General features: G+C 40.5%; 1 protein-coding gene across 1 annotated transcript in view; it reads left to right on the top strand.

Moving 5' to 3' along the window:
• Positions 1-16,011, top strand: part of LOC133009767 (NT-3 growth factor receptor-like) — a 108,177-nt gene that overhangs the window by 69,679 nt on the left and 22,487 nt on the right. The window contains exons 11-13 of the mRNA XM_061077301.1: positions 2,697-2,743; positions 5,862-5,964; positions 12,339-12,527. Coding sequence (XP_060933284.1) covers positions 2,697-2,743; positions 5,862-5,964; positions 12,339-12,527 — 339 coding nt within the window. The remainder of the gene's footprint in view (positions 1-2,696; positions 2,744-5,861; positions 5,965-12,338; positions 12,528-16,011) is intronic.

Below are 16,011 nucleotides of genomic sequence, written 5' to 3'. Positions count from 1 at the left end.
ATTAACAGCGTCCCAACATGTGTCTTTTGTCTCATATGTGCTGAGGAGCGTAGCGCCCCCCCCCCCCTCTCTTTTTATTTATATGACTGCTTGTGTGGCTGCAGCATTGGGGCCAGCTGAAAAATTTTACTTTTTATGAATCCCGTAGGAGGACGGCAAAAACATCTGTTCGATCTACAAATGCCTTGATCACGTTCCTCTGTTCCTCTTTCAAAATGAATGCGCTGTCGATGTCTGCTGAAACAGACTCGATGGCAGCATTGACACCTCAGCTCTGCAGGCAGCGCTCTCTGGTGACGTGGTTGATTACGTCACTGTAGATCATCTGTCAATCATCGTATAAAGCCCGCCCTGACGATTTGATTGGTCCGATCAGCTCCTGATCGGCCATAGTTTCACCCCAACGGAGCGACTCCAGACCGAACTTCCCGAACAACATTTAGTGTCAAATATTTAGTTGCAGGAAAGGAGGAAAATTATAATCCATCACTCATGTGGATTCCAAAACACATGGGCCGGCCTTCAAGCTTGACTGATATGTAGTATATACTGTCAGACTTTGAATCTAAAGTTTGTAGACTGTGTCAATATTATGGATATTGGTTATTATAGAGCTCCTATATTGTAGTCTTGTACTGTGAGATGTGCCTTGTATTGAGTCTCCAAATCCCTCTGCATATGGTGGATAATACATGAATAGGCCAAACTATTTTGATCTAAATGCTGAAAAGAAACATTTACTGGAGTGTACAGTTTTTAAAGTACTTGTACTAAACTTAAGTTTAATTCTATTTCAATCTTACTTTTTGTTGTCTTTCCTCACAGCTCAGTTAATCATACACAATAAGTATTTACAAGAAACAAACAAAAAAGGCAAGAGGCAAGCAAATATCCGCAGTCTAATGATGCTAGCAAGGGTCGTACATGAAAAAAAACAACATTAAGAAGGACTCTGGAATGCATGTATATGAAGGTAACAAGACAATTTAGAACAATGGAATATGCCAAGCCAGAACTTTTGGTCATATACGCTGCGGTCGAAAAGACAAAAATAATCTATTTTCTCAACAGATATTTCTTGACGTTAATAGAAAATGACATGAGTTCAAGGAAAGATGTGAAGAAGAAGCCTCAACTTTATTTAAGACGGACTGGGAAGGAAGAATCTTCGCTGCTGGTAGCGGAAGGACCCACCAAGCACGTCAGCACTGCATCAGATGCATATTAGGCTCAGTGATCTGTTGTATGGAGGACCATACATGACTTAAGTATAAATAAATAAATACAGAAATAAATAAATAAATACGTTAATAACAACAGATATGTCTAAATAAATGTCTTAAATATATTTGCACATTTATTTATTCCCTGATTTATATTTTTCACGTTTTCAATCACCTTATGCTAATGAGAAAGGCGGGCCTAACCGCAGTCTCATGCAGGATTGGTCACAGGAGTGTAATTATCCAGCCTTTCAATGCTGACTGGTGTCCAGTAGCTGTTTGTAGTGTTGAGCCAGTTCACACTTAAAATGAACTAGTTCAAGTTCAGAGGGTTAGTTCAGGTTATTTTTTACTGGGATGATTAAGGTGTCAGTAATCCTGACTGTGAGCGTCACGTCTCGTGTTCTCCTGAGCACAAGGAGAGAGCAGAGAGGAGGAGGAAGCAGAAACTCCTGCTCGGAAAAAAACAAGCCTGCAGCTTCTGCTCTGCCCATGAAGCAGCTGATCTCTGAGCAGATGTGACCAGAGAAACTCTGTGTTTTCACTGTTTTACAAAGTCACTGAGCGGCTGCATCGCGGTGACGAGCTCAAGTCTCAGTTTCTGTCTCTGTGTCTGTGCGAGTGTGTGGCACTGATGGGGGCGGAGTCACGGGACCTGTGTGCGTGTGTGTGTGTATAGCTCAGTTGACCAATCCTACATGAGACTGCGGTTAGGCCCGCCTTTCTCATTAGCATAAGGTGATTGAAAACGTGAAAAATATAAATCAGGGAATAAATAAATGTGCAAATATATTTAAGACATTTATTTAGACATTTCTGTTGTTATTAACGTATTTATTTCTGTATTAATTAATTTATTTCCTTTTTTGTGTATTCATTTATTTATTTATTTCTGTATTTATTTATTTATACTTAAGTCATGTATGGTCCTCCATACTGTTGAGCTATAGCCTTAACAAAAATAAATACTGAATGATCCTTATGTTTTGGAAATGCAATAAGTTGGTTGAGACCATGCTGTCTTTTATTTAAACCTTTGCAAATGACTCAACCATTCAGCAGTTGTCTTGGCAGAAAGACAAAGAAAGTACAGAAAGAACATTTGAGGTGGTGTAGAGTGATAACACAGCCAGCAAATGAGGTAAAGTTTTAGATCAGAAATCCTTGTGGTTTCCATCGTTAGTGAACAGATATAGAAAAAAAACTAAATGTCCTTTTCACGTTAGGATTTATTTAGTATTCAGTATTAACAGATCATAAGTTAATGACTTTGATCATGAAAACTGAACATTAATTCACGCTGTTATTTTATAGATGTGCTTTATAGAGAATATAGATTTACGCTCAACATCTATTGCACTTATGTCCCTAAGTGACCCTTCACTTGTGATTCTTCCTGTGGTTTCTGCATTTTTTTCCATTGATTCATTCTTTCATTCATACAATCTGTATCTCCTTGTGTTTTTCTACCAGTGACTCCAACTGCAGAGACACATAAGCCTGAGAAGGATACGTTTGGGGTGAGTGACTGAAATATTAAAGAAAAGTATTGCCTGTTTTCCTCTAATTTCCTAGTCACCCATAGGAAGAAACATATCTGTAAACAAAAGCCCATATAGAGAAAGGAGTGAACAGCTTAAAGTATCTTAATTAAAAATATTTGAATTGTATTGTTTAAAATTCTACTTATTTTTATATATTTTTAAATGAACTCCAGGCCTGACTTGATGATTGTGTTGGTAATCAAGACTAAATATAATAAGTCAGAGCCAAGCTGCATAACTGCATTGTTATCTTTTCTCTTTATGAAAAGCGTCAGATAATATTAAAGAGGTGCTCGTTGTTGAGGGCCTCCCAAAGCTGTGTTTTCAAAGAAAATTAAGGTGTATTATTCAGTTCTATATTAACATATTCTTCACCTATGTTCATGTTCAGCCATTTGTTTCAGTCTGCTGACATTCTTTGGTGGCTAGTGAGCCTGAGAGCTTATTAGAAATTTTATTAATTCTATGTTATTCTTATAGTTAACTGAGGACAGATAAATGTTGAGCAGAGGTTGTGAAGAGATAATCAATTTTTGATTCTGCCTTCTGTCATGCCACACAAGGGGCATTTTTCTTTAGACTGTGGAGCAATGATATAGTCTCTAGTCACATGACTTGGACTTGACTCAGTCATACATTTGTTGATTTGGACTTGCAACTCAACTTGGACTATAAAGCTTAAAGGGCACATATTATGAAAATTCCCCTTTTGTAGTGCTTCTACACATTAATTTGGGTATCTGGCATGTGTACCGTCCCAAAAACTCTGGAAAAAAACAACTCACGCGATTTGTTGTGGTTCCTCTCTGTCAGAAACAATATGCTAGAGTGCGTCAAATGGGATTATTTACGACCAAAAAATACGTAATTTTCCAAACATGCCCATGTAGGGAGTCTCGCTACATGGCCTTGGACCACCCCCCACCATCATCATCTAAAGTGGCCGCATAAACATGCCGATCGTCGAGGCGGAGACCCCCGGGACACCTCTAAACGTTGACTCAACAGTGTGGAAGGATGCTGCTGCTGCGCCAGCTCCAGCTCCCACTGCTCCCACTGCGGGGCGGCGCTGGGGCTCTCGCAGCCAGGCATCGGCCCACCTGACTCTGGTTCAAAACGATATGGTTGCAAGATTGTATCTTTGTCTCCAGTAGCCATATTTCTACAGAGGTAATGGATAACTAAAAATCTGGGCGCTTGTATCTCGTGAAGGAGGGGGGAGGGGTGAAGGCTGTTTTAGACAGGGCTGTTTTAGACAGGGCTGTTTTAGACAGGGTAAAAAAGGGTGCTGTTTTAAATGATCCTTGTGGTATTTTGACCAAAATATGTTACAGGCATTTCATTAAGGCCCCAAGGAACCATATCAACTTGTGGTAAAATGGGCATACGATGGGTCCTTTAAAATACCTCGAGCCCAAAGTATGTTATTTAAAAAGTGTTCCACACAGCACAGAGCCCCGCTTTCCATTTTAGTCTTTGTAAAGCAGTTATTCGTTTAAAGAGACAAGAGCGTTGTAGGATTCCTGCCTGAACTGTAGTTTGATGTTCACCAAAAAAAGGGCATCATACTATCAACCAACAGCAGCAATATAGCAATGAAACGTAATTTTTAAATTACTCTTTACATTGAAGATAAATTATTTTGGCTGGATGCAATATTTGAAGTTAAGTTAATGTCTTTTTTCTTTGCTCAAGACTGTGTATTTAGGATAGGTACACAACTGACAGGGAGTGTGGTCTTAATTTACTTTTCACAAAAAACAATCTGAAGTCTTTGGTCTTCTACTGTAGTGAACGTGTGTTACCTATAACTACAGTATGAAGAATAGTGTGTCAAAGGTATCTGTAAGGATCGGACCAGACTCAGAAGACTTGTCATTCCTCAGAAGGAATGACAGAAGCCAAGTGGATGGATAATTATAGTGAAATACAAACACAGGGCACTATTATAAATTTTAACTGCACATAATAAATGGTTGAACAGATTATAAGAAGGTGGGACCTCGACAGACAATTCAATTTATTTGTTTAGCACCAAATCATAATATACATTATCTCAATGCACTTTGCATTGGAGGTTAAAACCTTTGAAATTATAGAGAAACCAAACAGTTTCCACAATAAGCTGCACTTTGGTGACTGAAGAGAAAAAAACTCCATTAACTTGAAGAAACCTCTAGCAGAACCAGACATAGGTGTTCAGTTCAGAACCTCCTTACTGCAGGCAACAGGTTATGTATCTTCGCGATCCAGTTGCGGAAAAGGTTTCCTCTGGAATCTCTTTGAAATCTTCTCTCATGGCTAAGAGATCAGTCGTGCATCATCTCATTCAAACAAATCAAACCTTATCTATTAATAAGGTCAAGATAAAATTACCTTTTGCTGATTCTATGAGTAATACTGATCATAGGATAAGGCGAATGAACTCAACTTAATATTACTATTCACAAACTTCAATCAATCAATCAATCAAATTTTATTTGTATAGCCCATATTCACAAATCACAATTAGTCTCATAGGGCTTTAACATGGTGTGACATCCTCTGTCCTTAACCCTCAGCAAGAGTAAGGAAAAACTACTAAAAACCCTTTTAACAGGTAAAAATACGTAGAAACCTCAGAGAGAGCCACATGTGAGGGATCCCTCTTCCAGGACGGACAGAAGTGCAATAGATGTCAAGTGTAGGAAAACATCATCGGGATTAACACTTGAACTTGAAACTTGTGTTGTTCAACATAAGCAGTCCCCTTAAGATTCAAAATCACAATTTCACTTCCAATTATAGTTTAGAGCGCTATACTATAAATTAAACAAATTCCATTATACACCAAAATGACTAAACATGACTACTGATCAGCTGTAGCTAACAAATACAGTTTTTATGTTGCTAATACATTTTGCATAATCAAATGAGATTTTACATGAAGTACAAATCCACTTACTTAGCTATTTAAATACATTCGCAGTAGCACCATAACACCTGTTGAGGAGTTTGCTTTACAAAAAATGTTCCTCTTCTTAACAAGATTTTTGTCTCGAACTTTCTTTTATCTGAACAGAAGATCTTTAAGTGATGATTTGTGTGATTCTAGGTCTCAATAGCAGTAGGCCTGGCAGTGTTTGTCTGTGTGATGCTGGTGGTTCTCCTTCTCCTCATCAACAAGTTTGGACCACGCTCTAAATTTGGATTGAAAGGTAAGAAGCCAATATATCACTTAATCTCTTTGGACTTTCTGAAGATTCAGGCTCAAAGTTTATGACATAACTAACACTTAAAGGTGTGGTTTGGTGCTATACATGAAAATAGAGCGCACATATTGTATAAATATTTCATATTTTATTTTATTTTTTCTGTTAAAATACTTACATGCTTATATTGCTACTCTTGCATGGACCTATTGTATTATTGTATTTGTCCTATTATTGAATCTGAATACCAGTACTAGTGGACGTAAAGGCTCAAACTATCAACTTCACCAATATCATTATACAGGGCTCTACAGTGTGATTACTTCACTTGCATTTGCCCCTAAAAATCGATGTATGCATAAGGTTTTTTTTAAAACCCAAGACAATAAGAGAAACCAGAGGGTATTTAATGGCCACAGAAAGATGTGAAGGTCAGGCAAGAAAACAGTCACTCAACAAATCAACGACATATTATACTTAAATCAGAGACTTTGATTCAACACTTTAACAACATTTATTGACATGCGCACAGGAAGTGATGTGAATGTTATAGTCTTTAGTGTAATAAACCCCTATGTGATGTCATTGGGATTAAGAGAGCGGGGAACAGAATGTATCACAGGAATTATCCCCCTGGGGTCTAGAAGAATTAAATCACGCTCAGGTACTCACACACACCCAATCTAAGCTGGGAGAAGTATAAGGTTAATTAAGAACTTAATCAAACCAACTGTTCAACCAATGCAATGTGAAGGAGACTTGTTTTACAATACAACACAGTAGTTAAGGTAACAAAAGCTGTGTGTCTGTATTACTAATTATGTTGGTTTGACAAGATTTGTTAAACCCATAAAAACGTATCTACTGTCTGAGACGATCCAGACCCCCTATCCGGCAGCAGAGGGAGGAGGAGAGAAGACAGATACTGACTCATATCTCACTCCACTAGAAGCTATATGTAGTTTTTGTATCAGATTTTCCTGTTTTATAAAGTAAATGTTACCCAATGGATTTTCCTGCATTAAGATATTAGTTATCAATATGTTTGGCCACATCATATATTTTATCCATGGTTTATATTTGATTCATTTTGTCACTGACTATTTTTTTTCCTGCTTTGTGTGAAACTAAGTGGATGTTTATTCTCGATTATCAAATTCCTGTTTTCATTTTAAATAATTCTCCATCAACAATCAGATACAACACTCAGTAAGCCATACTCGAGCGCAGTGAATATGAAGGAAGAGTAGCATTAGAATGTACCAGAGGCTCCAAATGTAGACTTTTAGGGCCCCATTTTTCCCATTATTTCCCCATTGACTTGTTAATCCTTACCTTTGTGGATGTAAAGCCCTATCTGAGCTATTTCAATTAGAGTAGATTAGTCTCTAAGGCTGATGAATATTGATTTACTATGTTTATCTTCTTTTCTACAAGACAGTACTTTATTAAGTTGCTGCACATTCACACTCTCATACCACTAGGTCTAGCCTTATATGAAAGTAACATTTGCTGCTTTTTGTTTTGTGTCTGCTACGGAGCCCCCCAGGGGACAGGGGGAAAAAAAATGATGGGTGGAAAAAAAAAAAAAAAACGGACTTTTGCGAGATCTCGCAAAACTTTTGCGAGATCCCGAGAAAGTTTTGCGAGATCTCGAGATACTTTTGCGAGATCCTGAGATACTTTTGCGAGATCCCGAGATACGGGTTGTGGGCGGGTGCCACAGAGCAGGGAAGCCGAGGCTGAGCGGCTGCGGGGACAGCCGCCTTACTCGCGGAAGTGGGTGACTGTGCATCGATACAGAGACATAACAGGATCGATCCATGTTTTCTGCTCCGTTCATTGTCTTAGCGATGTGCTGCCGCTGAATAATTATAACCAGCGCTGCTCCAGGATCAGAACAGACGCTCATTAAAAGTCCGGTCGTCCTGTGTGTGTCGGAGTCTGCTTCCGCCTCACTTCCCTCTGTTCCGCGCTCACTTTACACTTTAACAATAAACACCAGCACTGATCCGAAGTCATGATCGGTCATCATCGGATAATAACTAAAAAATACATGTGATTATCAGTTTTAGTGAAGAGGAACAGAGACAAGCATACACACACACGCACACAACCCCCCCCCCCCCCCCCCCACACACACACACACACACACACACACAGTCTCCCATGACAGATAATTGTGTGTAAGGCGGCTGTCACCGCAGCCGCTCAGCCTCGGCTTCCCCGCTCTGTGGCACCCGCCCACAACCCGTATCTCGGGATCTCGCAAAAGTATCTCGGGATCTCGCAAAAGTATCTCGAGATCTCGCAAAACTTTCTCGGGATCTCGCAAAAGTCAGTTTTTTTATGTTTTTTTTCACCCATCATTTTTTTTCCCCTGTCCCCTGGGGGGCTCTGTAGTTTGCCAATTGCTATTGGGATTTTTTTATTTGAAGTTATCAGAAGTAATAAAATGTTAAATGTTAAAAAATAGAAACATAGAGCAGTGCATTATTTTGTACATTACAAATGTGAAAATGTAACTTTTGAATTAAAACTGAGGATGTAACTCCTTACGGTATATATCAAGCCTGGTAAAACTCAAAGATTTAAGGTTAAAAAATGTGAACATGGTCGAGAACAAGGTTTCAGGATCTCAAGAACCTTTTTAATGGGTTTACCAAACATGAAAGCAGAAGTCTCAGGAAGCAGAATTTCCAGAAAAAAAACGCTAAGACTGGATTCTGCTGAAATGTAGAATGTAGCAGCAGACAAGCAAATTGAGGAGAACAGGTAGAGTGCGTGCTGAGATTACACCTGGGTGTAATTTATTTCAAGTTGTACAACTGTGCTTTTCTGATCTTCAGATGTTGTTGCTGCAATATTTTTCCACCTAAAAATGATGTTGCTGGTAACACATCTTTCCAACTTTCTATTGCCTATTTGTGGCACAAGTATTATATAGTAAATGTGTAGTTCTCAAGATTCTCAGAATTTTTACAGATTATTAATTGTTAAAATGTTATGCTTATTGGTTGGATATGGTTTCAAGACTTCAAATGATAATGTTGCACATGTACTCAATGGGCCCTATTTCACAACCGATGAAAATCTGTCCAGCATCCAAGTTTTGTTATTAGCAAATGCAATTTCCCATCTGAGCAAAGAGGCATATTATCCTTAAAATATGTGTGGTCAGTTTCTTGGTGTATTGCTTACTTAAAGAACCAGTCAGTGATGCAGTTTTGACCAACAGTGATCTGTAATGAAGACAATGGGGCAGTATTTCACTATTATTTATATTTGTTTGCTTTGGGCACAGGTAGGTCTGTTTCCTTTGCAGAAAAGTATGCTCTCCAATATAATAGCAATCCTCCTAATTCTGCAGTACTGTCACACATAGGTCTAGTCTATGAAATGCTCCTGTCAGTAACACAACTATCAAATGGTCCACAGAACAATAACAAAATATGTGTCTTACAAGACCACCTTGGTACACCACTCCCCAAAGAGATAACACACACTCACAGGGTCTCAGCCACTCACACTGGATGCTTTTGAAAGAAGATGGATAAGACTGAATAAGACTGATGATTTCATTAAGTCTCCATATATCCTCCCCTTCATACACTCTGTTCCTCTGCTGGAAGAGGAAATGATGTGTGTTTTCTCCTAAGAAGACTATTGTTATCTTTCTCCCACTGTAATCTGCTTTTATATCAAATATTATTTTAATGTCCAGAGAGGACTACAAGATATCTATGTGTCTGGCTGCTTGTGTCTGTCTCGCTTTCCATCTCTCTTTCTTTGTGAGCCTTTACTGTATCTCTCCTTTGGAGATTAAGAGGAAGTGCATGACACATCCAATTCTATGGGTACATTCGTACATAGACTCAACAGCTAAAAGAAGTAGAACTTGTGTATATAATAAGCTAGCGGACATAGCCACGCAAATGTGTGTCCAATAGTCCTTCTATGCACCTCGTAGAAAGATATCAGCGGAAATTTAGGCTAAAAACATAGTGTAAATTACGCCGTTTCGAGTTGAATACAAATGTCGGGCTTGTGGGTAAAATTTCGACATTATATATATCAACATGTTTGATTATATTAACTATATAATACACAGTAAATTTAGAACATTTCAGAGTCTTCATTTTGTATTTACTGAGCTGTTCACATAAAATTGGGGAAACGTCATTTAATATGAATCTTCTCATGTCAATCATCTATTAAGAGATATTATACTGAATATTATCTGTGTGCGTCTAGCCGGACATTGTGCACTGTGGCTCAGCTAGTGGAGCCCTTGCATGCCGTCTGGCTCTCTGGCCGGAGCGAGATGGAGAGAGAAAGACACAAGGAAAAAGAGAGAGGGATAAGCCTGAGAGACACGATGAACTTGCTGGGCCAGGCACTGGGATCTCTGGAACGCTGGAAAAATTATTTAATATCATCAAATACTCGGACTGTAAGTGGAGGGGAGCGTTCGCTCGCTCTGTGTGTGTCTAGCCGGGCATTGCGCACCGTGGCTCGGCCTATGGAGCTTTTTTTTCACACTATTTACCAGTGGGCCAATTAAGATAGACATATGATTTTTTATCGCGGGCCTGATATAATTGTACAATGGGCCAGAAGTGGCACGCAGGCCTTGAGTTTGACATGTCTGGCATAATGGAACCACTGTTGGAGTCAGAAGTCACAAGGATATTTTAACATCTTAAGCTCTAATTAAATTTTAAACTGAATAATCTTTGGAAAAAAAGTTAATTGCTCTTTGCTCAAGGTTGTACTTGCAGGAATATGCTATGATATTATCATTATATTAGTATAATAAAATGCTCTAAAAATTATGTCAATAATATCATTATTAAAATAATTTATAATAATAATTAATAATTAAAATAAACTGGCCTACCTTAATGGTTTTAATAATGCAACAGATAGAGGTTACCTTGCACAGTAACACATATCCAAGCCAAATTGTTATTGTACAATGAAATATCCTTGACTGAATCTATACTGAATCGAATCGAGAACTTGTCAATTGGAATCGAATCGATATGGGAAATCAGTGGCGATACACTGCCCTTGTAAAGAATTTACGGTCAAGAAAAGGTTAAATAGGTGTATTATTGCAATGCCAAAAGGCAGAGCGAAACATTTTGGAAGCATGTCAATTATAAGCTGGTGTACCTTAATGAAAAAGTTAGGCACACAAGCGCAACCAATTTAACAAATTAGTCTGGAGCCCTGGTGATAAATGTTAATAATAACAAATCATTAGTATTGCACTGGAAACATGATATAAAAATTAAAATAGCACTTAAAGAACAGAGGTACACCACCCCTAGATTAAATGATTGATTTGTTTGATCGAAACGCAGAAGTGTTACCAGCGGAAACGCTGAATTAACCCTGATGATCATTAACAGCCAAAATTCAGGTGTGCAAGCTCATCCAAGAAGACACAAAACCAATTGCTGAAATTTCAGCAATTAGCATAGCCGTGTCAAAACACGGCTATTCGTCAGCACAAAGCTTTTGTCAGCACCTACAATGTTGTGTAAAATTACTGATTAGTCAGTCAAGTCAGTGGCATTATAACATATCTTTGCATTTTTCAAAAATGTAAAAATACATAAATCATGGTATGCTTTTTGTTTTCTGATGTTATTCCTTCCCATCAGATTTGTGGATTATGCCTCTCACACACGGACTTACACAGACATGCACTCAGTCATTGACACATCTTCTTCTTTTCTTTACAAACTTAAGGTCTCAACCTTAATATGTTATGATTTGGCTCATAAATTGGACTGAACAGAATATCTTTTTATCTTTTTACAATCGATTCTCATTTTTGCAATGGACTTTCGGGCGTTTTGGGTCATACAACAGACCCTCATCTGGGTGACCCAACTGAGGTTGAGCAAGTGGCATTCTGTTGCCTCCACTCATGAGGTCTCTTCAAACAAAGCCATCTTGATGCTCTGTCAACTGCCTCCATGCTGTTCATGGCCCTCATCTTGTGATGCCCATTGGGCCTTGTTTAGGGAATGACCTGCAAACCCTCTCCTGCACACCTCCACTGGCAAGCATATGGTCCTCAACCCATTATATGGTCATCTGCAAAATTACACCATGATAACTGGTGGTCAGTAAGATGGGTCACCTGTGTGACATCTAAGATAGCTGTCTGTGTCAATGCATTTTGTTTTATGTACTTTTGGGGCTTTTCATTGCCTTTTTTAATGGATAGGAGTTAGGACAGAGTAGGCTGTGATGGGGGGGGGGGGGTTAGGGTTATTTTTGTTTCATCTGCAGATATACAGTGAGTCCCTCTGACAGTAATTCGATATTCAACCAGCCTGTACTAATTCCCACTGTCTTCCTAGGACCAGTAGCAGTGATAAATGGTGAGGAAGATTCTGCCAGCCCACTTCATCATGTGAATCATGGGATTATCAGCCCTTGTACGCTGGATGGAGGGCCAGATTCTGTGGTGATTGGAATGAACAGAATCCCTGTTATAGAGAACCCACAGTATTTCAGACATGGACACAACTGTAATAAACCCACCACCTGTGAGTACACATGGATTTTTGTATTGATTTTTAAAGGTGATTATCAAGTTTCATTCTCTGCTGAAATGTCAGTCAGTTCTTCGTCTGGAAATTTTTCAATCCATTCAAAGTTAAACGTCATGGTGACATCACAAAACACTGTATTGCTTTGTCAATGTGGTATCTTAAAGGAGACATATTATGCCAGTTTTCCAAATTTGGCCTAGTTTATTGGAATCTTAATGTTTAGTCCCCAAAATAAAGTCCAGGCGATGAGATTGGATTAACACAAAGATGATTTGCGCCCAGATTTTTAGCTATCCATTATGTAACAAGATCTCTCTGTCACCGGGGTTCTTAGTCAGGAATCAGGGGGACCACAGGTAAGTGTCTCAGTAGCTTCTTTATTTCTCCAGACACTTTACACAAACAAATCTCACAATAAGCTTTGCAGCCGAGCGTTCCTCGTCCGGGCGTGGACTGGCTCCTGTGATGCTTGTCCTGCGCCCCAGCGCATAAGGGGAGAGAGTCATTAGTGGATCTGAAACACCTGTGCACAAACCTACTCCCCCCCTCTGAAAGAGAGAGGAAGTCGGCCACAACCATCTGCGCCCCCGGCCTATGGATCACCTTGAATTTGAAGGGTTGTAAGGCCAAATACCAACGAGTGATCCGCGCGTTGGCATCTTTCATGCGGTGGAGCCACTGGAGCGGAGCATGATCCGAACAGATGGTGAAAGAGCATCCCAGAAGGTAATATCGAAGGGTGAAGACCGCCCACCGGATTGCCAGGCACTCTTTTTCTATTGTGCTGTACCTGGCCTCTCTCTCTGACAGTTTACGGCTGATGTACAGCACCGGGCGGTCCACGCCCCTCACCTGCTGAGACAAAACAGCCCCCAGCCCCCTGTTCGACGCGTCAGTCTGCAAATGAAAGGGCAGAGAAAAGAGGACCTGTTTTACCCTCTCGAATGCCTGCTGGCACCGCTCCGACCACTGGACCGGATCTGAGGTACCTTTTCGGGTCAGAACGGTCAGTGGGCTGGTCAGGTCAGCGAACGCGGGGATGAACCGCCTGTAGTACCCCGCCAGACCCAAGAACCGTCTCACCTCTTTTTTGGACTTGGGCCGCGGGCAGGCTGCGATAGCTGCCATTTTATCCACCTGAGGGCGCACCTGCCCGCCGCCCAAGTGGTACCCCAGACACCGAACCTCCCTCCATCCAACTGCACATTTCTTCGGGTTGGCCGTGAGTCCGGCCTGCCTCAGAGACTCCAGCACCGTTGGCACCCGCTGCATGTGCTCCGCCCAGGTGTCACTGCGAATGATGACATCATCCAGGTAGGCGGCGGCATATGCAGCGTGCGGATGCAGTACCCCGTCCATGAGGTGTTGAAAAGTGGCCGGAGCCCCGAACAAGTCTTATTCAGGCTCTCGACCAGCCCATCAGTCTGTGGGTGGTACACGCTGGTCCGAATAGATTTGACTCCCAGTAATCCGTAGAGTTCCCTAAGTGTTTGTGACATAAACAAGGTGCCTTGGTCAGTCAGGATCTCTTTTGGGATCCCGACTCGGGAGATGACCTGAAACAGTGCCTGCGCAACACTCTTTGCAGAGATGGTGCGCAGCGGCACTGCCTCTGGATATCGCATTGCGTAATCCACCAGGACCAACACAAAACAATACCCACGTACAGTCGGATGAAATGGCCCGATGAGGTCCATACCAATGCGCTCAAATGGAACCTCCATTAATGGTAGCGGGCGCAATGGCGCTCTAGGAATGGCTGGTTGGTTCACCAGTTGACATTCACAGCAAGACGCGCACCAGCTGCGCACCTCCATTCTAAGCCAATAGAATCGGGTCTTTATCCGGCTTAGTGTTTTATCATACCCCAGGTGACCAGCCATTGGGTTAAAATGAGCCACGGCTTTTAGGCACCAGCAACTGGGTGGTTTCTCCTCCTATCTGAGCGTCACGACTCACTCGGTACAGCCTGTCCCTGATCAATGAAAAATATGGGAACGTCTGCGCAGCGTCAGGGCGCACCATGTGACCATCAATTTGTATCACCTGATCAAAGGCTGAGCGTAGAATGTCATCACGAGACTGTTCGAGTGGAAAATCTTCCATGGAGTGAAATTCAGGAACCAGCGGTGCCTCCTGTGGAATCACTGCTGGTTCCTCCCCCCTGTCTGCAGTGTCGGACAACCTCGCATCACCTCTGAGCGCAGCGATCACGTCATATGTCCCTGTCTGTCGTGAGCACACCCCCACACATTGCCCCACTACAGAATGAAACCCCGGCCAATCAGTTCCCAGGATTAGGGGGTGCGTCAGGTGGGAGCTAACCGCGACCTTTGTTCTATTCTTTTTCCCCTGGTGTCTAATTTCCACTGTCACCATCGGTATTTGTGAACATCCCCATGCACACACCTAATATTTACCCAAATCATTTGTTTGATGACAAGGATTATAGAGACATGCTTGTAACAAGAAAGTAATTTTAAAAGTTAGAAATTTAATACATTTCTGTATCCATATACACATTCCGATAATATAAATATAATAGGAGTTTGTTACATGAATTTATACATAATCTCCTTTTTCTTTGTTTGTTTGAGTAATTGCACAACATGTAATTGTTCTGTACCACTCTCCCTGGACCGAACAACGCACATGTTTTATGGCACTCTGAAAGGAAATCTTTCATTTACGCAAAGACTAAGTTTTAAACTTTCAGAGTAAATAATTCTTATGACATCATGTACAACATCTGATTGTTAGCTTTGCCACGTTGCATTCTAATCAAGTGAAGCAGAGCAAAGTGAGGTTTTAGCATGTAACGCCTGTAAATTGAGAGAACAACGATAGTAGGTGGCGGTATGAACCTTGGAGTTTGATTGGCGGCTTTACCAGAGTTATGGACTAAATCAAACCTTATCCTTCACCTTCTATTATGCCCCTTTCTTAATAACCTTTTAATTTCAGAGGATAAACCTCAGAGAATACTGAAATCCTATGGATACAAATTCATCCCTACAAAGGTTCTGCACCAATGTCACCAGGGGGCTTCATAAGCCTCTTAAATTCTATGTCTCATAATGATACATATATGAAAGCTGTTAAAATTCTGGTGTCCTTGGGTGTGTGGAAGCAGTATTTGCAGATCCATCTACCTAAGCATTCACACTAAGTACATGCTTCCATTAACATTGGGCCTTTTGTCAAAACAAAAGGGGAGAAAATTTTTCCTAACAAGACTTATTAGAAATTTTATTTATGTATCTATGCCTAGACGAATACCACACTAAATCCCTGATGTGATGTCTTGAACTTTTCTTTAGTGAGGCATCAAATTTTGCAGCTGGCTTTTGTTAAAGTAACTCGCTCAAAGAAATCCTTGCACAGTTGTAATGACAGTAATTCCTTCCTCATATAAAACTTAGCAGTAATCCTGTGCAAACATGTTAAGTGGGTCTGTAAACATCCCAATATTTGGAAC

Source organism: Limanda limanda, chromosome 8 (genome assembly GCF_963576545.1).
Source record: "Limanda limanda chromosome 8, fLimLim1.1, whole genome shotgun sequence".
NCBI classification, from domain to species: domain Eukaryota; kingdom Metazoa; phylum Chordata; class Actinopteri; order Pleuronectiformes; family Pleuronectidae; genus Limanda; species Limanda limanda.
This window is presented reverse-complemented; position numbering and strand designations above follow the sequence as displayed.